Here is a 23,452-nt window from a genome sequence, read left to right as displayed (position 1 = left end):
CTCGGCCTCCCAAAGTGCTGGGATTACAGGCTTGAGCCACCGCGCCCGGCCCAAAAAACTTTTAAAATTAGTCAGGCATGGTGGTGCAGCTACTTGGGAGGCTGAGGTGGGAGGATAGCTTGAGCCCAGATGGCGAAGGCTACAGTGAGCTGAGATCGTGTCACTACACTCCAACCAGGATGACAGAGTGAGACCCTGTCTTAAAATAAATAAATAAGGGCCGGGCACGGTGGCTCACACCTGTAATTCCAGCACTTTGGGAGGCCGAGGCAGGTGGATCACCTGAGTTCAGGAGTTCAAGACGAGCCTGACCAATACAGTGAAACCCCATCTCTACTAAAAATACAAAAATTAGCCAGGCATGATGGCATGCTTCTGTAGTCCCAACTACTTGGGAGACTAAGACAGGAGAATTGTGTAAACCCAGGAGACAGAGGTTGCAATGAGCCAAGATCGCGCCACTGCACTCCAGCCTGGGTGACAGAGTGAGACTCCATCTCAAAAATAAATAAATAAATAAAATAAAATAAAATAAAAGACAGAATACATATGTGTTTGCAACCATGTGTTTCTCTGATTGTGTTCCTAGTCACCAAGGAACGGTGTTTGGCTTTTCTTTTATTTTGGATTATTCACACCTTTTCTCCCTCTGTCTTAACATGAAAACCAAGAATCAAAACAGTAACCAGCTGCTACCCTCAGCAAAACAAACAGATTGTAAAAGCAATTACACCATTACCACTTCTCATTTATCTGCATGCAAAATAACTTACTCTCCCTCTTTCTCCCACATGATTCCAGGCTGGGCTGGGATTATTACTGCCTAGATTATTACTGTCTTCTTTATAAATTCCTTTTTCTTAGACTCATTTCTGCCAGATAGCCTTACAAAAAAAAAAAAAAATCATAATTTTTTTCCCCAGCCTCCATGGTTACTATAAGGGAAGCATGGCAGTGAGTGGGAAGAAAAACAATGTGAACTGAGTAGTGGTTATTAAATACCAAGTGCTTTGCACACCATTGGCTTAATTCTCACAATAACCCTGTAAGGTAGTTATTATTATCCCCATTTTAGGAGTAAGAAAACGGAGCCTCAAAGAGCCTCCTCAGGTTCAAAGAAGAATAAAGAAATATTACAATAGGAATTTGAACTAGCTGTATATGATTTCGGGGTCCATGCCTTTAGACTTGGCCAGAGGGATTTTATCTTTGGTGCCTGTATTTTTAAAGACGGCCTCATCCTCCTCCAGAAGGAGGATAACTTAAGGTCAAGTGGATGTGTCTACCCAGAGCTCATTTCTCCCCACTCCTAGACCATGCTCCAGTTACCAGAATCCCCTGTTGAGCAGAGCAGCCCCTTGGAAGGCCACAGCCCACAGCCTCTTCCTGGGGGCTGATCTCTTGAGAGCACAGACTGAGCTACCGGGGGCACATTCTTAGTCCTGTTGGCCTGTAGTGCAGATGGAGTTTAGATGTATGGCCTTACTGAGCACACAGTTTTGCGTGAGGCCCCTTCAGCAGTGAGACAAAGCTATGAATGGAAAGAGAACATGAAGCAGACAGGGGCTTGAAGGAATTCCAGAATTCTAAATATAAACCTTCCAGTTGATATTGATACATTTGTCAAGATAAGAGGGTAGGACATGTTTACTTTATGGTTTCTTAGCTTTGATTTATAACTTTTACATATTTAGATATCCAGTATCGGAGCCTAAATTTTTCTCTTGCCGCAAGCCCCACAAATACTAGAGGTGGGTTCACTCATCTCACTACAGCACTCTGATTCTTCCTTCTGCCCTTCCCATTCTGTTCTTCATGGCTAGAAAGCCCACAGACTTGCCCACCAGCAATTCCCCTCTTCATTCTCACAGCTTGCCAAATTCACCTTTTCATCGGAAACTTTTCAGCTTATTATAAAAGGGGGTGCTGATTTCTCACCCTTGCCCTTCCATGGTTGCCGTGACTTCTCCTGCTATTCCCCACCTAAAGAGGATGTAACTAACTTACAGTGCATGCTTGTAGTCATTTTTTTTTTTCTTCTTGAGACAGGGTCTCACTCTGTCACCCAGGCTGGAATGCAATGGCACAATCTCAGCTCACTACAACCTCCGCCTCCCAGGTTCAAATAATTCTCCTGCCTCAGCCTCCTGAGTAGCTGGTGGCCCAGCTACTCCAGGCACGCGCCACCATGCCCAGCTCATTTTTGTACTTTTAGTAGAGACAGGATTTCATCATGCTGGCCAGGCTGGTCTCGAACTCCCGGCCTCAAGTGATCCACCCACCTTGGCCTTCCAAAGTGCTGGGATTACAGGCATGAGCCACTGTACCCGGCCACCTATAGTCATTTTACTGTCTGTCCTGCCACTCTTCTGTCCTGTATGTCTAGGAGTCTTCAGGCTGCTTATGGTACTCAACAGTGGCTCCCTTGAGCTACAACCCTGTTTTAGCCTCTATGGAGAGATATTGTGGAAGATTCTTGCTCTTTGATGAGCTTTAATCAAATACATGAGGGCCTAGTGATTCAGGTAAGATTGGAAAAATAAGAACAGAACCAAAGGTATTTAGAGAGAAGTTTCCATTTCATTTAGTGGGAAGAAAATAGAGGGAATAGAGCCCAAAGAAAAGGTTAAACGGATGCAGGGTAATTGGATACAAGACCAGGTTTAGAGGAAGGTTAGCCTTAGGGGTAGGCTCCTAGGTTGTGAAGCCTGGGGAGGTGGTTCCTCGAATGTGGAGATGGATTAGGCTTGGGAGAGAGTCACAGAATGGCACCACTCGGTGACCCAGGCCAGAAAACTGAGCGCCATCTTCACCTCTCCCTTCTCCTTTATCTCCTACACCAGTCAATCACTGAGGCCTGTCAGGTCTTCCTTTGAAAGCTCTCTGAGCTCCGCCTACTTCTCACCATTCCCACTATCACCCCCAAGCTTAAGCTATCCCCATCTGCCACCTGGATTTTGACAACAGTCTCCTTTTTGCTCTCTGTGCTGCCAGCCCTGCCCTTTCTCATCAGTCCTCCACACTAGAGCTAGAATGATCTTTTTAAAATGCAAACCTGAGCCTCTCACTCTCCTGCTTAAATGACTCCTTGTTGCTTTCTGGATAAAATCCAAATGCCTTAGCTTGATGCTCAAGATCCTTCAGGATCTACCCACCAACAACTAGTCTCATCTCTTTGCATCCTGCCACACCACAACTGTTCATTCTGGCCACACTGAATTACTTGCCCTCTGTTGAAGAGACACTTAATCCCTCATTTCCAAGCCTCTGTACTTATTGCTGCTACTCCATGGAACATCCTTCCATTTCCTCCCTATACAGTTTTTTTAGGCATCTCAGAAGCCTTCTGGAAGGCTTCCTTGACTACTCCTTCTCAGCACTGTGATGCATGTCCATCCTATGTATTTCCATGGCACCCACTGCTTACCCCTTTTATAATACTATTGTTCTGTGTTGAAATTATTTGCCTTTTATTTAATAATCCTATGTATCACCTGTTAGACTATAAAGTTGTTAAGGGCAAGGACTCTATCTTATTCACTGTTCAATCACTCACAAAATTTCTGTTGAGAGCCTAGTATGTGCCAGGTACTATTCTAAATGCTGGGGATACAGTGATGAACAATGTCCCTGCCTTAGGGAAGCTTATCTTCTAGCGGGGTAAAAGCAATAAAAAGTAAAAATAGGCCAGTGGGGTGGCTCAAGCCTGTAATCCCAGTACTTTGGGAGGCCAAGGCGGGCAGATCGCCTGAGGTCAGGAGTTTGAGACCCGCCTGGCTAACATGGTGAAACCCCATCTCTACTAAAAACACAAAATTAGCCGGGCACGGTGGTGCATGCCTGTAATCCCAGCTTCTCGGCTGAGGCTTGAGAATCGCTTGACCTTGGGAGGCGGAAGTTGCAGTGAGCCGAGATCGTGCCATTGCACTTGAGCCTGGGCAACAAGAGCAAAACTCCATCTCAAAAATAAATAAATAAATAAATAAATAAATAAAATTTTTAAAAAATAAAAATAAAACTACATATGATATAAGTGCTAAAAAGAAAAATAAGGAAGTATAAAGGGATAAAGAAGAGAGGGTGATGGCTATTTAGAGAACGTCAGGTAAGTCCTCTTTGAGGAGAAGATATCAGAGATGAGGCCTAAATGAAATGAGAGAGTCAGCCAAGGCATAATCTGGGGGAAGAAGGTTCTGGGCAGAGGGAGTAGCAAGGGTCCTGAGTGAGAAAATCTTTGCTGTATCTGAAGTTCAGTAAGAGCCTATTGTAGCTGGACCCTTGAATTTTTTCTACAAGTACTATAAAACTATTAGGAGGTTTTAAGTAGCAAGATCCAATCTATATTTTCCTCTAATTTTTATTTTTCAGAGGCAGAGTCTTGCTTTGTTACCCAGGCTGAAGTGCAGTAGTGCAATCATAGCTCACCACAGCCTCAAACTCATGGGCTCGAGCTGATCTATCTTTTAAAAGACCAGTTTAGCTACTCACTCTGTGGAGTGTAGACTGTGGCCAGGCCAAATCGGAATGAAGGAGATCAGCTAGGAAGTACTGTAGTGGCCCAGCAAGAGATGTCAGTGGTTTGGACCAAATTAGATTTTGGAAGTGGTAAGGAATACGCAAATGTGGGAGATATTTGTATTCTCAGTATTTAGCATGATGTCTGCCTAGACATTCAATAAATATTTGATGAATGAATTAAGAATTAATTAATCCAACTCAATAAAGACTGAGCTAGAACCGAAATCATCCATCCTTAGATCTTCTACCAAAATTCCAACCCCTCCACAAACTGCCACTAACAAAGGATCGGTACTAGGACATATATTTGTTAATTCCTAAAAATCAATAGGAAGATAACAAATAACCCAATAGGAAAATGGGCAAAAGACATACATGACTAGGCATTTTGCAGAAGACAGAACATGAATGACCAATAAATATATGAAAAGATACTCAACCACTCAATCTCATCAACAATAGGGGAAATATAAATTCAAACCACCATGAAATTCCTTTTTTTTTTTTTGATATGGAGTCTCGATCTGTCGCCAGGCTGGAGTGCAGTGGCGTGTTCTTACAGGTGTGCGCCACCACATCCAGCTAATTTGTGTATTTTTAGTAGAGACGGGGTTTCACCATATTGGCCAGGATGGTCTTGATCTCCTGACCTCGTGATCCTCCTGCCTCGGCCTCCCAAAGTGCTGGGATTACAGGCATGAGACACCACGCCCGGCCATAAAATTCCATTTTATACCCAACAAACTGACTAAATACCAAGTGTTGACAAGGATAGGGTAGCAACTGAAACTCTTATATACTTTGGTGCGCTTAAGTATTAGAAAACAAATTGAGCCAGGCACAGTGGCTTACGCCTGTAATCCCAACACTTTGGGAGGCCAAGGCGGGCAGATCATGAGGTCAGGAGATCGAGACCATCCTGGCTAACACAGTGAAACCCTGTCTCTACTGAAAACACACACACACACACACACACACAAAATTAGCCAGGCGTGGTGGCGGGCGCCTGTAGTCCCAGCTACTCTGGAGACTGAGGCAGGAGAATGGCGTGAACCCAGGAGGCAGAGATTGCAGTGAGCCAAGATTGCACCACAGCACTCTACCCTGGGTGACAGAGCGAGACTCCAGCTCAAAAAAAAAAAAAGAAAACCAACTGAGATTTTCTAGAAAAGTTGAAGATATTCATATCTTAAAACCCTGAAATTTCCTTTTTTAAATTTTTCTTTTTTTATTTCCTGTCTTACCGGAAACAATTCCCTTTTATACATATACCCTGAAGAAATTCTTCCCCACATGTACAGAGACATGTTCATAAATGTTCCAGGCAGCATAGTCTGTAATTGCAAAAAGATGAAAACAAGCCCAGATATTCATTAACAGGAGAATTAGTCAATAAATTGGTGGGTTACTATACATCAATGAAAATGAATAAACTACAACTACATACATCAACACAGATGAAACATAATGTTGAATAATGTTGAACAAAACATAATGTTGAATGAAAAGGGCAAGTCAAAGATATCTACAAACAGTATTATATCACTCTTAGAATTTTTTTTAAAAAGAAGGAAGGACAAAATAAATAATACATGTTAAAAATAAATAAATAAAAACCAGGACATGGTAAATACAAGATTCAGGGATTAGCACAGAAGAGAAACCACATGGGGCCCTTCAGTAGTATTGGTAAATTTTTTTTTTTTTTTTTTTTGAGATGGAGTCTTGCTCTATCACCCAGGCTGGAGTGCAGTGACACAGTCTGTGCTCACTGTAACCTCCGCTTCCCAGGCTCAAACAATTCTCCTGCCTCAGCCTCCTGAGTAGCTGGAATTACAGGTGCCCACCACCACGCCCAGCTAATTTTTGTATTTTTAATAGAGATGGGGTTTCACCACGTTGGCCAGGCTGGTTTTGAACTCCTGACCTCAAATGATACGCCTGCCTTGGCCTGCCAAAGTGCTGGGATTACAGACATGAGCTACCATGCCTGGCCTTTTTTCTTTTTCTTTTCTTAAATTAGGGCATGCTGCTGCATACAGTGGCTCACGCCTGTAATCCCAGCACTTTGGGAGGCCAAGACTGGTGGATCACCTAAGGTCAGGAATTTGAGACCAGCCTGACAAACATGGTGAAACTCCGTCTCTTCTAAAAATAGGAAATTAGCCAGGTGTGGTGGTGCACACCTGTAATCCCAGCTACTTGGGAGGCTGAGGCAGGAGAATTGCTTGAACCCAGGAGGTTAAGGTTGCAGTGAGCCAAGATCATGCCACTGCACTCCAGCATGGGCAACATGAGCAAAACTCCATCCCCCCTCAAAAAAAATCAGGGTGTGGTTTAATGGGTGTTCCTTTTATTACTAAGCTTCATAGTTTATATAAAATATCAGTTCTGGAAAAGTTGTCTTGCTTTGTTCACGCCTGTGTCCCCAACACCAAAAACAGTGCCTAGCACATAGTAGATGCTCAAAATATATGTGTTGAATAAGTGGATATAGATTACTTGCATTATTTTGTATGAATCAAATATTTCATAATTTTCTTTTTTCAAACGTTTTGTTTTTATTTTTTGTAGCAATGGGGTCTCGCTATATTGCCCAGGCTGGTCTCAAACTCCTGGGCTCATGCAATCTCCCTGCCTCGGCTTCCCAAAGTGCTGGGATTGCAGGCATGAGCCACCACGCCCAGCTAATTTCTTAAAAGGAAAAAACCTACTTTAATTATGTTGCCCTCTTGACTATTCTAGCTGGAAGTTATACTGCTTTCACAACTCCTATTACTCATATAGCCTATTAAATCCTGCTGCATAATATAGTTATATGTGTACATGTCTCTCTTACTGATTTTAAATTTATGAAGACAAAGGAGTATGTTTTGTCCTTTTTAATACCCATTCACAATACGTAGCACAATACTTTGCACATAGTAGATGCTCAATAAATATTGGTTGTGGCCAGGCATGGTGGCTCACGCCGGTAATCCCAGAATTTTGGGAGGTTGAGGTAGGCAGATCACTTGAGCTCAGGAGTTCAAGGCCAGCCTGGACAACATAGTGAAACCCCATCTCTACAAAAAATACAAAAATTAACCGGCATGGTGGCGCATGCCTGTAGTCCCAGCTACTTGCGAGGCTGAGGCAGGTGGATCAATTGAGCCCAGGAGGTCAAGGCTGCAGTGAACCATGATCGTATCACTGCACCCCAGCCTGGGCAACAGAACAAACCCTGTCTCCAAAAAATAAAATAAAATAAAAATAATTTAAAAATAAACAAATTCAAAGGAAGTTGAAGTTCTTCCCCAGCAAAAACTTTTTTGGCCATCCCTCTGCCACCATCTCTCCCACTGATTCCTCCCTCAGAAGCCTGGATACCAGTGATCCTTTCCCTTCGTTTATCTACTGTTTTCTTTCTCTAGAAGTAGGGAGGTTTGCCTATGTCTCACAGTCCTGATGTCATAGGGAACTGATTTAGCAAGGAAAAGTAGAAAATCTATCAGTCAGTTCCCACCAGCCCATCACAGCCCAGGAGCTTGAAATTAACAATCACAAATAAATAGAGAAGCTCAATATGTAAGAAGTTTTGGCAGTGCAAAGGCTCCACTTTAACTTGCAGGAAAGTGCCTGTTTAGCAGAAAGAAAGAGAATCCTGGAAAGTTAACACTGGATGGAATCTTAGAGATCATCTACTTCTCTCCCTGATTTTTCCAAATGAGGAAACTGAAGCTTCGAGAGATGAAGTAACTTGCATAGCTATTCAACTATTTAGTAGCAGGGCTGGGACTAGACTCCCAGTCTCCTGCCTGGAAGACAGCTGTTCTATCCATGCCACTTGCTGGCAACATGTACATCTAGCAAAACACATCATAAAGTATCCTCATCTTAAGCCATCAGGAATGGAAATCAAGCCATTTAAACCCTTCCTCTTCTCTCTAGCAATATCTTTCTTTTCTTTGCATTTCTCTGTGCCCCAGTTCTGTCTGTCTCTCCCCCCCCCCCCCCGTCTCTCGTTTTTAAAATCACTACCGTTTCTTTCTGTGGCTCTTTCTCATTGTGGCATGCCTGCACGATTATCTTGATTTTTCTGCTCTAAGCTATGGCTTCTTGTCCAAAGAAACATATATAAACCAATCAAAACCCTTCCTTGGTGACCTTTGTAGAAAAGGACACTTGGACTTTCCATAAGAGAGAAGCTGAACCTCTCTCCTAGCCTATCCAGTCAATTAAAATGAGTCTCTGGCCTCCCCTGAGGGTTGTTAACCAATCCTAAGAAAGAAAAGATCAATTTCATTTCTTGGTCACCACTGTGCAGGGAGGCTGCCAACCAGTCAGAATCTGCCACTCACAGTCATTAAAAAAAACTGGCCAATCAGGCCAACCTTGTTATATGGTCTGGTAGGAAAAGAAAGGGACTGATTGGAAAGGATAGTTCTCTCTCCACACCCTTTCCTTCCTGGACCCCAGTTTTCCCTTTGTGCAGTGAAAGAGGGACCCTTCCCCAAGCCCATAGTTAAGAAGATCACCCGACCTTCAGCTAAGCTCCTCTTGGATCTTTTGTTGTCTTCAAATTCACCCCTCCCCTTACAAACCTCCTTTTTGTAGCCTCACTGCTCCCTTGCGGATTTGATTTCTTGCTTCAAGTCTCGTAGTAATAGTCCCAGGATTCTCAGCCTCCCCTCAGATCTCCACTCACCAGCAAGTAAAATAACTTGTTTTGTATGATTTATGCAGGTGTGGCCGGGCGCGGTGGCTCAAGCCTGTAATCCCAGCACTTTGGGAGGCCGAGACAGGCGGATCACGAGGTCAGGAGATCCAGACCATCCTGGCTAACACGGTGAAACCCCGTCTCTACTAAAAAATACAAAAAACTAGCCGGGCGAGGTGGCGGGCGCCTGTAGTCCCAGCTACTCGGGAGGCTGAGGCAGGAGAATGGCGTGAACCCGGGAGGTGGAGCTTGCAGTGAGCTGAGATCCGGCCACTGCACTCCAGCCTGGGCAACAGAGGGAGACTCCGTCTCAAAAAAAAAAATAAATAAAATAAATAAAATAAATAAATAAATAAAAATTAAAAAAAAGATTTATGCAGGTGAAACCGTTTTTAAAGTGTAGTTGAGTCTCTTTCAGGAGATACTATCTCAAGGACCTTGCAATAAACAGTCTATATAGGTAGCAGTGTAGAATTGAGTTGCAATGCCCTTAACTATAGAGGCAGTGATGATGGTGGTGGTGATGGTAATGGTGGTGACGATGATGATTTTGATGCTAGCAATTACTGAACTCTTACTGGGTACCAAGTACCTTGCTAAAAGCTTCATATGTATTATCCCAATATTGACTGTGTGGTAAGTACTATTATTCTTCCCAATTTACACAGGAGGAAATAGATTTAAAGGGGGTTAAACAGTTAGCTCAAGGTCACACAGCGATTTGGGAACCCAGATTTGTCTGAACGCAGAACCCATTATTCTATGAGGGTAAGGGAGTGTTAAACATCGCAGGCTGTAACTTTTGGAAAGAGCCAGCTTTAGCTTCCTCCCAGGCCCCTTCTGTGATCCTCCTCTGGGATTGTTAGCCATATCTGAGTGTCCAAATTGTCGCAACAGCTGCAACAGCCGTTTGGGGGTGGTGGCCCCTAAGAACGGTGGACTTTCTCTGCCACTGAGGATGTGAAGTCGACAGCTTAAAAGAATTCCGTTTTGGTGGGAGTGGAGATGTCTGGAGACCTCAGGGGATAAACTTGTGTCTTTGCTAGCCTGTCTTTCTCCTAACAGCATCTCCACAGTGCCTGGCACCACTTGGTACTTGATAAATACCTGTTGATTGATTCCCAAGGATCCCAGTTCCATTTCCCACCTACCTACCCGCTCGGGGCGTAATCAACAACTAGAACTGGAGATTTGGGGATTTCAGAGGAACCTGTGAGAACCCTAATGGAGCTGGAAACGTGAATTTAGGAAAGACGGGCAGTCCACCACCCTCCTCTTCTCGCCTGCTTCTCCTATTTCTCCCCACTCTTTCCCCTCCCTTTCAGGAGCTCAGGGCCATAAAAATGCAGATGGAGGATCGGTGTGAAATAACGGGCCCATATAAATCCCTCTGCCGCCCGCCTGCAAGATGGATTGGCCGCATTGAAATTCCTCCGCGAGGATAATTAAACTCGGGGCCTCATCCGGGCAAAATTACATTCCTGTAATGGCGTCGCTCGGGGTCCCGGGAAATTGCTCCGTGGGCTTTCAGCGGCGGTTTTTATCGCCGGCCGGGGTGTGCCTGGCTGCGGCTCGCCTCTCCTCCGGGACCGTAAAGCTGCTGCCGTGATTTATCCTCCCCTTCTCCCAAATCCGATTAAATGGAGGAGCTCGGGGCCGGGGCGCCGCGGGGCCCGGGAGCCGGGAGGGGGCGGCGGGAAGGACGGGGCCAAGGAGGGGAGGACAAACGGCCCCTCAGAGGGTGGCGGATTTGCCTTTATTTACGACCGCGGCTTTCTTTTTATTTTTTATTTTTTATGGGGTTTGGTGAGTTTTTCCCGTCTTTCTCGTGCTGCGTTCAAGCACGATGCAGGGACGGCAGGGGTTTGGAACTGGATAGGCCTTGTCGCCCTGTTCCAAAGGGCAGGGCAAGTCCTATCTGTGAGACAAGGAGGCCTAGGAAAGATGAGGGGCCAGGAAGCCCCCCACCTCCTTCCATCAGGGGAAGGACGAGCGAAAGGGGAGAGAAGATGGGCGTTCAGGAGAGCATGGGGGCGGGGGAGTGGGGCGCTGCTTATCCCAACTCGCTAGTTGAAACCTGAGCAGAGGTTCGGGTAAGCCTGGAGTGACCTTGCAACATTACAGCGAGTCGCGGGTGCCCGTTATTCCTAGACTGTCCCAGGACCCAGGAAAGAGAGATTCGGATCATATTTAGCCCTATCTTCTGGCTCGCTGTTGCTGCTTTTCTCATGGTTTATCACCGGAATGGAAAGGAGGAAACGGGAAGGGGGGGAAAGGGCGAAGCCACCAGAAGCAGCTGCGGCATTTTGCTGACTATTCGCCCATTGAGCCGGTTTGCCATCCAGTGATGCCAGGGTCCCGGCGCGACAGAAAGCAGGACTCCCAAGATCTTCCTCCTGCTGCATTTTAGGCACCGAACCCCATTCCTGACTGTATGTTAACACTGAATTCTGAGTAGGAGTTTTGTTGTCTTGGCAGTGTGACTGCGCATGCTCGGAAAGGGGACGCAAGTCCGCGATCCCAAACGTGGTACAGACCGAACCGCCGGCCACGTTACGGATCCGCTTACTCTGCGGAGTTGGCCTCATTTCTGCACTGTCGGCGCTCGCTGTAGTTTCTCCTCTCGAACGCCAGGTGGAGCAACTGGCCGGATACCGCCACAGCCCTGGCAGGCGGCGCTGTGATGCCTGAGCTGATCCTCTGTGTTGCAATCGCTCTATCCGTGGTGGAGCGACTCGTTGGCCCAGGCCACGCATGCGCTGAGCCTTCCTTTCGCTATTCCCGCTGCTCCGCCCCTCTCTGTCTTCTCTGCAGTGGGAGAAGGTAAGGCCTTGGGACCTAGTGCCCTCTGTGCGCCGCGCACGCGCGTGGGACACCCCACTTCGCGCGGATGCTTTGAGACGCTTACCTTGCTTGCTCCCACCCTTGTCCTCGCTTCCTCCCTGGCTCCCGCTACCCCTGCGCCTTAGAACTGGGTCTTCCGCGTGCAGGTGACCTCCAACCGCGCGGGCCTGGCGCCATCTTGGATGTCTTGTTGGGGGAGGGTGCCTTGGCGCTGGCCAAAGTTAGATCCTGGAGTGCTGCTTTTCACCTGTTCCACCCAGCCCCTACGGACACGCTTTTCTGGCCTCTGGCCCTTTCAGATTGTCACAACCCCCAGGCCCTCCCCTCCTATCTCTGCTTTCTCTTCTCATCCTGACTTGTGCCTTCTTTATTCTGAAGTCTCCAGACTTTCGGCCCCAGGACCTCAGGTGCTCCGAGCAATGGAGATAGTGGATCGTCTAAAGTCACCAATCCCTCTAGTCAACACTCCTCAATTTAAAAAGTAAACCTTGAACATGGTAGAAGTGGGGGAAAAAAAAAAAAGCCAAAACATCGCCTCCCGTCAGGTTGTGGCTTGAGGATAGCTAAGGCCGAAGAGAGAGGCTGGTTGCTTTGGAATCACTAGTTGTTTACCAGTACGTTTCTCGCATCCTGGTACGCTGGTGAAGTTGGAAAAGTCACAAGTGGTGGGCTAGAGATGAGGGTTTCTGTTGAGGCAGCAGGCCCAGAAAGGTGGGGTAAGGCCAAGCTAGTGGGGCCAGCATGAGTCCCTGCCTGCCAGCCTTCCTGTCAAGGATTAATTAACCTCCCCAGATTCTGCTGTTACAGGGAAAAGATAGTTTAAGGAAAGGGATAGTTAAGTCACCACCCCTGTGACTCATCTACACTGAGCAAAAAGCCCGTGATGATTTAGGAGTTCTGATTCTGGATAGTACCTTTGCCCAAGTTGTAGGCTAACAATTGCAGACTTGCCATGATTAGATAGCCAATGGTGGGATCACTTAATTGCCACCCTTTGTTGTGGGTTTGTTACATGCCAGCACCACATTAAACTCTTTGTGTATGTTAATTTGTAAATGAACATACTTAATCCCCCTAAGAGTTGCATTTTACAAAGATGATAATATGGTATAATTCCCTTAGAAAAAACCACTCCTTCTTTTTCTAAAAGCCTTAAAGAACTATTGGATTTTGACCCAACAAAACGTGAATAGTACAGCAGCAAAATTGGGTTAGAGTTACCTATAGGCAAAAATCAGAGTTCTAGATAGGACAAGAGTTGAAGACATCCATTAACCTAAAAGTAATTAAGGCTGGGTGTGGTGGCTCATACCTGTAATCCCAACATTGGGAGACCAAGGTGGGAAGGTCGTTTGATGCCAGGAGTTCCACACCAGCCTGGGCAACAAAATGTTTTATAATGACACTGTCACTACAAAAGCAGTTAAGATCTTGGATTCAGAAGTGTTTTAACCTGGAACAATCTGAGTTCAGTTCATTTAAGGAAGTGGCATTTAATAGGCCTAAGCATTCACTATTTCAGCCTGTGACATTAGAAAGCATGTAACTTAAAAGATCCAAGTTCAAGTCTATCCTCTACCACTACTGCAGTTTCAAGACTGGGTTTAAGGTCACGCTCTTGCGTTAAGTATATATAATAAGCATCTGGGAAACTTGTTTGAAATACAGGGCACTTGAGCCTTATTCCGAGAGATCATTTTTGTTTGTTTGTAGACGGAGTTTCACGTTGTTGCCCATACTGAAGTCCAGTGGCATGGTCATAGCTCACTGAACCCTCCAACTCCTGGGCTGAAGCAGTCCTCCTGCCTCAGCTTCTGGAGTAGCTGGGACTACAGGTGCACTTCCACCTCACCTGACTAATTTTATTTTTTGTAGAGCCGAGGTCTTGCTATTTGCCCAGGCTGGTCTTAAACTCCTGGCTTGAAGTTATCTCTCCGCCCCAGCTTCTCAAAGTGTTGGGATTACAGGAGTGAGCCACTGAACCTAGCTCCCCCAGAGATCTTGACCAGGAAGGTCCAAGTTGGGCCCTAGAATATGCATTTTTTAATACATACACCACCCAGATAATTCTGGTTCAGATGAGCTTCTCACTTCACTTGGAGAAACCCCCCTGCCTTTAGGTTTTTAACTCACCTTCTGTTTCAGGTAAGTTCACTTCTACCAACTTAGTTACCTATAGGGTGTCAGGACTTCTTTAGATCTTGGGGAGACACAATTTAATACTTTTTTTTTTTTTTTTTGAGACGGAGTTTCCCTCCTGTTGCCCAGGCTGGAGTGCAATGGCGCAATTTTGGCTCACCGCAGCCTCTGCCACCCGGATTCAAGCGATTCTCCTGCCTCAGCCTCCTGAGTAGCTGGGATTACAGACATGCACCACCACACCTGACTAATTTTGTATTTTTAGTAGAGACGGGGTTTCTCCATGTTGGTCAGGCTGGTCTCGAACTCCTGACCTCGTGATCCGCCTGCCTTAGCCTCCCAAAGTGCTGGGATTACAGGTGTGAACCACCGCGCCCGGCCACTAATACCTTTTAGATAGACTAATAGCAGAGTTCCTCCTTGATCTTCCTCATCTTATTAATACAGGAAATTGAAGTATTTTGAGGAATTGGATACTTCCAGGGATCAGCAAAGAGATTGTTGGAGACCTTCCAGTGTCTTGGCCTTCAACAAATATCTCCCAAAACTACAAAGACTCTAAAGGGCAACTTTTTTGTTTGTCTTTTTGAGACTCATGCTCTGTCACCCAGGCTGGAGTGCAGTGGTGTGGTCTCTGCTCACTGCAGCCTCCACTTCCTGGATTCAAGCAATTCTCCTGCTTCAGCCTCCTGAGTAGCTGGGATTATAGGCATGCACCACCACACCTGGCTAATTTTTGTATTTTTAGTAGAGATGGGGTTTCAGTGTGTTGGTCAGGCTGGTCTTGAACTCCTGACCTCATGATCCGCCCACCTTGGCCTCCCAAAGTGCTGGGATTACAGGCGTGAACCACGTGCCCACCCTAAAGGGCAACTTTTAAAGATCCAGATGATGAAGTCTTGAGAAGGGTTCGTTTTGCATAAAAACTAGGGAAAACTTAGGCAAAAGACACTCTGGGAAAATTCGTGTGGCAACTGCAAATCCCAAGTGATCACTTGTTGAGACCAGGGGAAGTCACTTGGTCATAAGGAAATCTTGAGAGCTGTGTGGGGTTTCTGGAAGAAGTCATGACTTCAGGGTTTTAATTCTATTTCTGCCGATGACTTAAGGTCAGTCACTGTTTTCTGGGCCAGTTAAGCTTTCTAGGGCCCCCTTTCTGCTAATAAGGATATAGTTTAGTGAATGAGGAGGGTGTTTACAATACTGCTTCTATAATTCCAGCTCTCTTGCCACAGCCCCTCACCCCCTGAAAATGTTCGCCTGCTCCAAGTTCGTCTCCACTCCCTCCTTGGTGAGTACCTGTTTTTCTGGGAGAGTTTTAAAGGAGAGACGTCTTGTCTCTCTTTCCATCAGATCTTGTTCTTCACAGCAAGGCTGGGGGAGAGGAGGTCCAGGCGGGCATATCACTTGAGGCCAGGAGTTCAAAAGCAGCCTGGCCAACATGGTGAAACCCCATCTCTACTAAAAATACAAAAACCAGTTGGGCGTGGTGGCGGGTGCCTGTAATCCCAGCTACTCAGGAGACTGAGGCAAGAGAATAGCTGGAGGTGGAGGTTGCAGTGAGCCAAGATCACACCACTGCACTCCAGCCGGGGCGACAGAGCAAGACTCCGTCTCAAAAAATAAATAAGTAAGAAAGATTCGTGGTGAGGGAAGGCCCTTTGCTATGATTGCCTAACAGGGGAGAGTGAATGCTTGCTAGATACTCTCCTGCCCCATATCCCTTGGTGGCCAGTTAATTCTCTTTTCTTTTTTTTTTTTTTTTTTGAGACAGAGTTTCTCTCTTGTTGCCCAGGCTGCAATGGTGCGATCCACCACAACCTCCGCCTCCCAGGTTCAAGCGATTCTCCTGCCTCTGACTCCCGAGTAGCTGGGATTACAGGCGCCTGCCACCACACCCAGCTAATTTTTGTATTTTTAGTAGAGATGGGGTTTCACCATGTTGGCCAGGCTGGTCTCAAACTCCTGACCTCATGATTTGAGTAGAGACAGGGTCTCTCCGTGTTGGTCAGGCTGGTCTTGAACTCCCAACCTCAGGTGATCCGCCCTCCTCAGCCTCCTAAATTGCTGGTATTACAGGCATGAACCACCGTGCCTGGCTGTGGCCAGTTAATTATTAACCAGCCATCTTAGGAGAAGAATGAAGATGAGACTCTAGACCAAGATCAAGTTATTCCTACTCCTGAAACTATATGTCATGTAAACTTGCCATCCAGAGTGGTAAACATAAGTAGATTACATAACTTGGACTGACTATGCACTGTGTGTAGGATCTTGTCCTGAGTGATCCAGAGCTAAAGAGTTCATTCTGGGACTTAAATTTGGATAGGAAGCTAAAATTTACATAAATACACATTGGAAAAGTATTTGACTCAGAAACAACAGTATGGAAGAAATATTTTAAATAGTTAGAGGAGGCGGTTGGTTCATTCGCAAATAAAAAGGAGTACCGTTTATTTAGCATTTATCATGTGCCTTCGAACTGAGTTTACTGATTGGTATACATAATCTCATTTACTCTTCAAATCAACCCTGAGAGATGATACTTTGATTTCATAAATGAGAATACAGACTTAGAAAGGTTTAAGCGACTTATCCTGAGAGTACACTGCTGATAATAGAGTTAAGATTTGAATCTCACTTTATCTGATGCCTAAAGCCCTGGCCGTTAATCACCATGTGTCTGTTTTGGTGTCACTGGGTTGGGGTTAGTCAGAAAAGACTACCAGAAGGAGATAAATTTTGAGCATGAATCTTTGTTCCTGTTTTCCAAAAGGATGTGTTCAGGGAAAGTTACTGGCTTCTTTCTTGTGGGCTGACCATTACCCGTATAGATGGCCCCCTACTTTAGATGATTTGACTTAAGATTTTTTTTTTTTAACTTTTTATGATGATGCAAAAATGATATGTATTCATTAGAAACCATACTTCGGGGTGGGCGTGATGGCTCATGCCTGTAATCCCAGCACTTTGGGAGGCCGAGGTGGGTGGATCACCTGAGGTCAGGAATTCAAAACCAGCCTGGCCAATATGGTGAAAACCTGTCTCCACTAAAAGTACAAAAATTAGCTGGGCGTGGTTGTGGGTGCCTGTAGTCCCAGCTACTCAGGAGGCTGAGGCAGGAGAATTGCTTGAACCTGGGAGTTGGAGGTTGCAGTGAGCTGAGCTGAGATCACGCCACTGCATTCCAGCCTGGTGATAGAGCAAGACTCTGTCTCAAAACAAAACAAAAAAACCATACTTCGAATTACTAATCTTTATCTTTTCCCAGGCTCGCAATGTGTGGTACAATACTCTGTTGCAATACTCAGCAGCAAGCCACAGCTCCCAGTCACCTGCCCAGTCACAAGGGTAAACAACCAGCACTCTACAGCGTACTGTGTTGCTAGGTGATTTCACCTAACTATAAGCTAATGTAAGCTTTTTGAGCACATTGAAGGCTAGGCTAGGCCAGACTATGGTGTTTGGTAGGTTAGCAGTATTAAATGGTTTTTCAATGTGTGATGGATTTCTTGGCACATAACCCTATGGGAAGTCGAGGAGCATCTGTGTATATCTCCCTTGTTGAGTGAGGCAAATGCTTCTGAGGCTTAGATTTCTTCTCATTCTCAAGAGCTATAAAAGGATACAGCAAGGGTGGATGCTCCCTTGTAGCCCAAAAGGAAGTAGACTTTCTTTCTTTAAAGCAAAGTCTGAGAAGCAAGAGAAATGGTGTGGTTCTTTAATTTAGACTTTGCTAAAAGGAAGAATGATCCAGAATTCTAACGTATGTGTGAAGATGGGAAGGCCATCAGAGGAAAGAAAATCCTGTCTGATGATATAATAATGTGGCATAGTTCTGAAACTCCTCTCCAGTCTTCCTTGACCTTCCTGCCCCTGTATGTCATTCCTGCTAGGTCAAGAGCACCTCACAGCTGCTGAGCCGTCCGCTATCTGCAGTGGTGCTGAAACGACCGGAGATACTGACAGATGAGGTACCTTACTGGTGGAGTTGGGACTGTGGTTTTGGGGGTGATGGGTGGGGAGGGTTACCTTCCAGAACCAGGAGGTAGAATGCTGAGGACAGTCATCACAGGCTAAAATTCACGAATAGCCAAGGCCATGGGCTTTAGTTGGAGATGGAGAACGATAATATGCTGTATGCTATAGTGCTCCAACTTTTGCCACTGGTAGCACATGCCCTTGTGCACTGCTGCTAACTGCTGTTACTTGGCCTAGTCAACTGACTTCAGTTGGAAGCATTTAGTCCTAGGAAGATTATCTCCTTGGGGCAGCAAGAATAGACTAGGGCCTCAGTCTTACACTTCTTGACCACACCTGAATCTTAAAGGCATTTGAAGTCTATATCCTACATTAAAAGGTTCTGCTTGCCAGCATTTTAGGGGGTTAAACAGTTTTCTGTTTGGGGGAGAAACAGTGGGATTTGGCAGCATAAAGGTTTTAAATGGTAAAAAAGTTACTAAAGCAAAAAACTTTACCTTCTACCTGCCTCTTTTTCACAGAGCCTCAGCAGCTTGGCAGTCTCACGTCCCCTTACCTCACTTGTCTCTAGCCGCAGCTTCCAAACCAGCACCATTTCAAGGGACATTGACACAGCAGCCAAGTTCATTGGAGCTGGGGCTGCCACAGTTGGGGTGGCTGGCTCTGGGGCTGGGATTGGGACTGTGTTTGGGAGCCTCATCATTGGTTATGCCAGGTGAGATAAGTTGGGCCCTCCACTGGTTATCTGATATGCTTTCCAAAGGTCAGAAAATATTTGGGGGTCTAGAACTATACTATCCCACTCTGTAGCCACTAGCTACATGTTGGTTGTTTGTTTTGAGACAGTCACGCTCTGTCGCCCAGGCTGGAGTGCAGTGGCGTAATCTCAACTCACTGCCACTTCTGCCTCTGGGTTCAAGCGATTCTTGTACCTCAGCCTCCCAAGTAGCTGGGATTATAGGCGCGCACAATGACGCCCAGCTAATTTTTGTGTTTTTAGTAGAGATGGGGTTTCGCCACGTTGGCCAGGCTGTTTTTGAACTCCTGACCTCAAGTGATCCACCCACCTTGGCCTCCTAAACTGCCAGGATTACAGGCGTGAGCCACTGTGCTTGGCCTGAATTTTAGTTTTAATTAATTAAAAATACATAGTTTAGGTTTTCAGTTCTTCAGTCACACTAACCATATTTCAAGTGCTCAGTAGCCAGATGTGGCCAGAGGCTACCATATTCAACAATGCAAATATAGAATGCTTGGCTGGGCACAGTGGCTCACTAATCCCAGCACGTTGGGAGGCCGGGGCAAGCGGATCACTTGAGGTCCGGAGTTCAAGACCAGCCTGGCCAACATGACGAAACCCCATCTCTACTAAAAATACAAAAATTAGCTGGGCATGGAGGCATGCGCCTGTAATCCCAGCTATTCAGGAGGCTGCGGCAGGAGAATCGTTTGAACCCGGGAGGTGGAGGTTGCAGTGAGCCGTGAGCCAAGATCATGCCACTATACTCCAGCCTAGGTGACAGAGTGAGACTTTGGGGGGAAGAAAAAAAGCAGAAAGAAAAACAAATATAGGCTGGGCGAGGTGGTTCATGCCTGTAATCCTGCACTTTGGGAGATCAAGGCGAGTGGATCACCTGACATCAGGAGTTTGAGACCAACCTGGTCAATATGGTGAAACTCTGTCTCTACTAAAAATACAAAAATTATCCAGGCGTTGTGATGGGTGCCTGTAGTTCCAGCTACTTGGGAGACTGGACAGGAGAATTGCTTGAACCCAGGAGGTGGAGGTTGCCATGAGCCAGGATGTTGCCACTGCATTCCAGTCTGGGCAACAGAGTGAGACTGTATCTCAAACAAACAAACAAATAAATGCATATATATATATAAATATTTATATCATTGTGTCATTGAAGAAAGTTTTATGAACAGCTTTGGTCTAGAGCATGTGTTGGCAAACTAAGGCCTAAGTGCCAAATCTGGGCCATAGCCTGGTTTTGTATGATTGAGCTAAAAATAATTTCACGGCCGGGTGTGGTGCCTTACGCGTGTAATCCCAGCACTTTGGGAGGCCGAGGCAGGCAGATCATGAGGTCAGGAGTTCGAGACCAGCCTGGCCAACATGGTGAAACCCCTTCTCTACTAAAAATACAAAAATTAGCCAGGCGTGGTGGCAGATGCCTGTGTTCCCAGCTACTCAGGAGGCTGAGGCAGGAAAATCACTTGAACCCAGGAGGCAGAGGTTGCAGTGAGTAGCAGTCACGCCACTGCATTCCAGCCTGGGCAAAAGAGTGAAACTCTTTTTTTTTTTTTCTCAAAAAAAATTGGTTTCACATTTTTAAAAGGTTTCATTTTTGTTTTAAAGCAAAAGAGACTATATGTGGCCTGCAAAACCTAAAATTATTTACAATGTGGCCCTTTACAGAAAATGTTTACCTTCCCTGTTCTAGAGACTCAGTGAACATAGTGACTTTACTGCTGTTTTTCCCCGTCTCTGGGAATTTCCCTCTGTCACTCCTGGGAAAACTGGCACTGCAGCCAGCCCCTGGTTTCTGACGCCTGGGACTGTTTAGTACTCCCAGCTCTGGATAACTCAAAGTTAAAACCAAATTAGTCCTCTAGAGACCAGCAAGTTATCTTAATGTCTTTTGGGAAATAGAGTTCTTTTTACGAATTTGTATTAAGAAGTCTGACTGCTGCTTTATTCACTATTCTGTTAAATGTTGATGTTGATTTACCTTACCCATTAAGACTTCCGGAGGTATCAGAGTAAGGGAAATACAGGTTATATATGGGCCTTCAACATTGAGAGTCCTTTATCCATACTACTTCAATTCATAAAGCCCATAAACCATTTGTAACTTTTTTTTTTTTTTTGAGATGGAGTCTCACTGTTTCCCAGACTGAAGTGCAGTGGCATAATCCCAGCCCACTGCAATCTCTGCTTCCCAGGTTCAAATGATTCTCCTGTCTCAGCCTCCCAAGTAGCTGGGATTACAGGCATGCACTGCTACCCCCAGCTAATCTTTGGGTTTTTTGTGAGTGTGTGTGTTGGTTTTTTGTTTTTTTTTTTTTTTTTTGAGACGGGTCTCGCTCTGTCACCCAGGCTGAAGTACAACTGTGCAGTCTTGGTTCACTGCATCCTCCGCCTCCCGGGTTCACGCCATTCTCCTGCCTCAGCCTCCTGAGTAGCTGGGACTACAAGTACCTGCCACCATGCCCGACTAATTTTTTGTATTTTTAGTAGAGACGGGGTTTCACCGTGTTAGCTAGGATGGTCTCAATCTCCTGACCTTGTGATCCACCCGCCTCGGCCTCCCAAAGTGCTGGGATTACAGGCGTGAACCACCGCGCCCGGCAATTTTTGTGTGTGGTTTTTTTTTTTTTTGTTTTTTTTTTTTTTTTTTGAGATGGAGTCTCGCTGTGTTGCCCAGGCTGGAGTGCAGTGGCGCGATCTCCACTCACTGCAAGCTCTGCTTCCCGGATTCACACCATTCTCCTGCCTCAGCCTCCCGTGTAGCTGGGACTACAGGTGCCCGGCTAATTTTTGTGTTTTTAGTAGAGACAGGGTTTTACCGTGTTAGCCAGGATGGTCTCGATCTCCTGACCTCATGATCCGCCCGTCTTGGCCTCCCAAAGTGCTGGGATTACAGGCATGAGCCACTGTGCCCGGCAAGTTTTGTATTTTTAGTAGAGACAGGGTTTCACCATGTTGGCCAGGCTGATCTCGAACTCCTGACCTCAAGCGATCTACTTGTCTCAGCCTCCCAAAGTGCGGGGATTACAGGCGTGAGCCATCGTACCTAGCCTAATTTTTGTACTTTTAGTAGAGATGGGGTTTCACCATGTTGGCCAGGCTGGTCTCCAACTTCTGGCTTCAAGTGATCTGCCTGCCTTGGCCTCCCAAAGTGCTGGGATTACAGGGGTGAGCCACCGCACCCAGCCCATTTGTAGCTTCTTAAAGCTCCAAATCTTTTGACTATTTGAAATGAGAGAACATAATCTGTCCTTCTTACTCTCTGGTCTTCTAGAAGAGCGGTGTTCTAATTGTGTTCCATAAATCCCTTGGATTCTGAGGATGTGCCCCAGAGACTGTCTTAGTGAATAAAGGGGAGACCAAGCTGTTAAAATTTCCCCTACTTTTATACCATTGCAGTTTGACTTTTGGATGTTTACTATATTGGAGTTCTGCTTAAAGTTTGAAAACACTGCTCTAGATAGACCCTTCCACTCTGGATGCCTCTTCCATCCTATTTGGACCTTGGATATTCAGTGTCTAGGCCAAGAGGTCTTAATTTGTGATAATGAGATGGGTGAACCATTAGAGAACGTCATGATTATACCTGGGCCATGTTACAGGATTTTAGATTGTCTGCTCCCCCTTCATTCAGTTCTTATAGAGCCTTTGGGGAATCAGGGCAAGAATTTGGGCATGATGGTGTTACCCTAAAAGCTTCCTTATGTAAGATAAAGAGGAGAATTCTCCCTGAGCCCATCTTACATATTTGTCCTCTTCTTTGTGTGAACTAGAATTTCAGTCTTCTCTCCTCTCCTTCTCCAGGAACCCTTCTCTGAAGCAACAGCTCTTCTCCTACGCCATTCTGGGCTTTGCCCTCTCAGAGGCCATGGGGCTCTTTTGCCTGATGGTGGCCTTTCTCATCCTCTTCGCCATGTGAAGGAGCCGTCTCCACCTCCCATAGTTCTTTCTCCCGTGTCTGGTCGGCCCTGTGTGTTCCTTTTCCTATACCTCCCAGGCGGCCTGGGGAACGTGGTTGGCTCAGGGTTTGACAGAGAAAAGACAAATAAATACTGTATTAATAAGATGTTTCTTGAGTCTCCTGTGTATATTTCTTTTCCACAGTTGGCTGAGTGCCTTGGTGAGAGTACAAGGCCCGAAGGGTAGTGATGGTGCTAAACTCAACATGGATTTGGCTGAGCTCACTTTTTCTTAATTCTGTTTCAGAAAAGCTTTATTTGAAATAGCATAACATTTTAAATTATTTTCACCTGGCATGGCCTGCTACTTGCCTGGGAAGATTGGGGTCAGTAGCAACTTCAAGTTTTAACTTAAAATGTTGGCTAATAGTCTTTCTGTTTCCACTGTCACTCTCCTGGCTCAGGCCCTCATTATCATCCTCCTTGTCTATTGCAAGAACCTCTTAACTGACCTTCTGCCTCCAGTCTCCTACTTATAGCATTTACTTCTGCCTACCATTGCCAGGTGAATCATCCTGAAGCATAAGACTGGTTTTATCAGTTACTGGTTCAAAAAGT

General features: G+C 45.7%; 1 protein-coding gene across 3 annotated transcripts; it reads left to right on the top strand.

Moving 5' to 3' along the window:
• Positions 1-268: 268 nt before the first annotated feature.
• ATP5G2 (ATP synthase, H+ transporting, mitochondrial Fo complex, subunit C2 (subunit 9)) lies at positions 269-23,006 on the top strand. Of its 3 annotated transcripts, XM_011992579.1 has the most exons (6): positions 269-273; positions 12,032-12,040; positions 15,422-15,491; positions 18,097-18,174; positions 18,703-18,896; positions 22,740-23,006. In XM_011992579.1, exons 3-6 carry the CDS (start codon positions 15,453-15,455, stop codon positions 22,852-22,854), a joined length of 426 nt encoding a protein of 141 aa, XP_011847969.1. In that variant the 5' UTR covers positions 269-273; positions 12,032-12,040; positions 15,422-15,452; the 3' UTR covers positions 22,855-23,006. The 3 variants fall into 3 exon arrangements, with proteins under 3 accessions (XP_011847969.1, XP_011847968.1, XP_011847970.1); XM_011992578.1 differs by lacking the exon at positions 269-273 and having other exon boundaries at positions 10,561-12,040; positions 22,740-23,005; XM_011992580.1 differs by lacking the exons at positions 269-273; positions 12,032-12,040 and adding an exon at positions 11,699-11,851.
• The last annotated feature ends 446 nt before the right edge of the window (positions 23,007-23,452 follow it).

This window comes from Mandrillus leucophaeus, unplaced genomic scaffold (genome assembly GCF_000951045.1).
Source record: "Mandrillus leucophaeus isolate KB7577 unplaced genomic scaffold, Mleu.le_1.0 Scaffold414, whole genome shotgun sequence".
NCBI lineage: Eukaryota > Metazoa > Chordata > Mammalia > Primates > Cercopithecidae > Mandrillus > Mandrillus leucophaeus.
Note: the sequence above shows the minus strand (reverse complement) of the source record. Positions and strands in the feature narration are given on the sequence as shown.

Excerpts from the sequence above, each read along its gene's own strand:
- ATP5G2 (XM_011992578.1), top strand. The coding sequence starts at position 11,901 with ATGCCTGAGCTGATCCTCTGTGTTGCAATCGCTCTATCCGTGGTGGAG. Across the intron at positions 18,175-18,702 it reads CGGAGATACTGACAGATGAG|AGCCTCAGCAGCTTGGCAGT; the intron begins GTACCTTACTGG and ends TCTTTTTCACAG. Across the intron at positions 18,897-22,739 it reads CTCATCATTGGTTATGCCAG|GAACCCTTCTCTGAAGCAAC; the intron begins GTGAGATAAGTT and ends CTCCTTCTCCAG.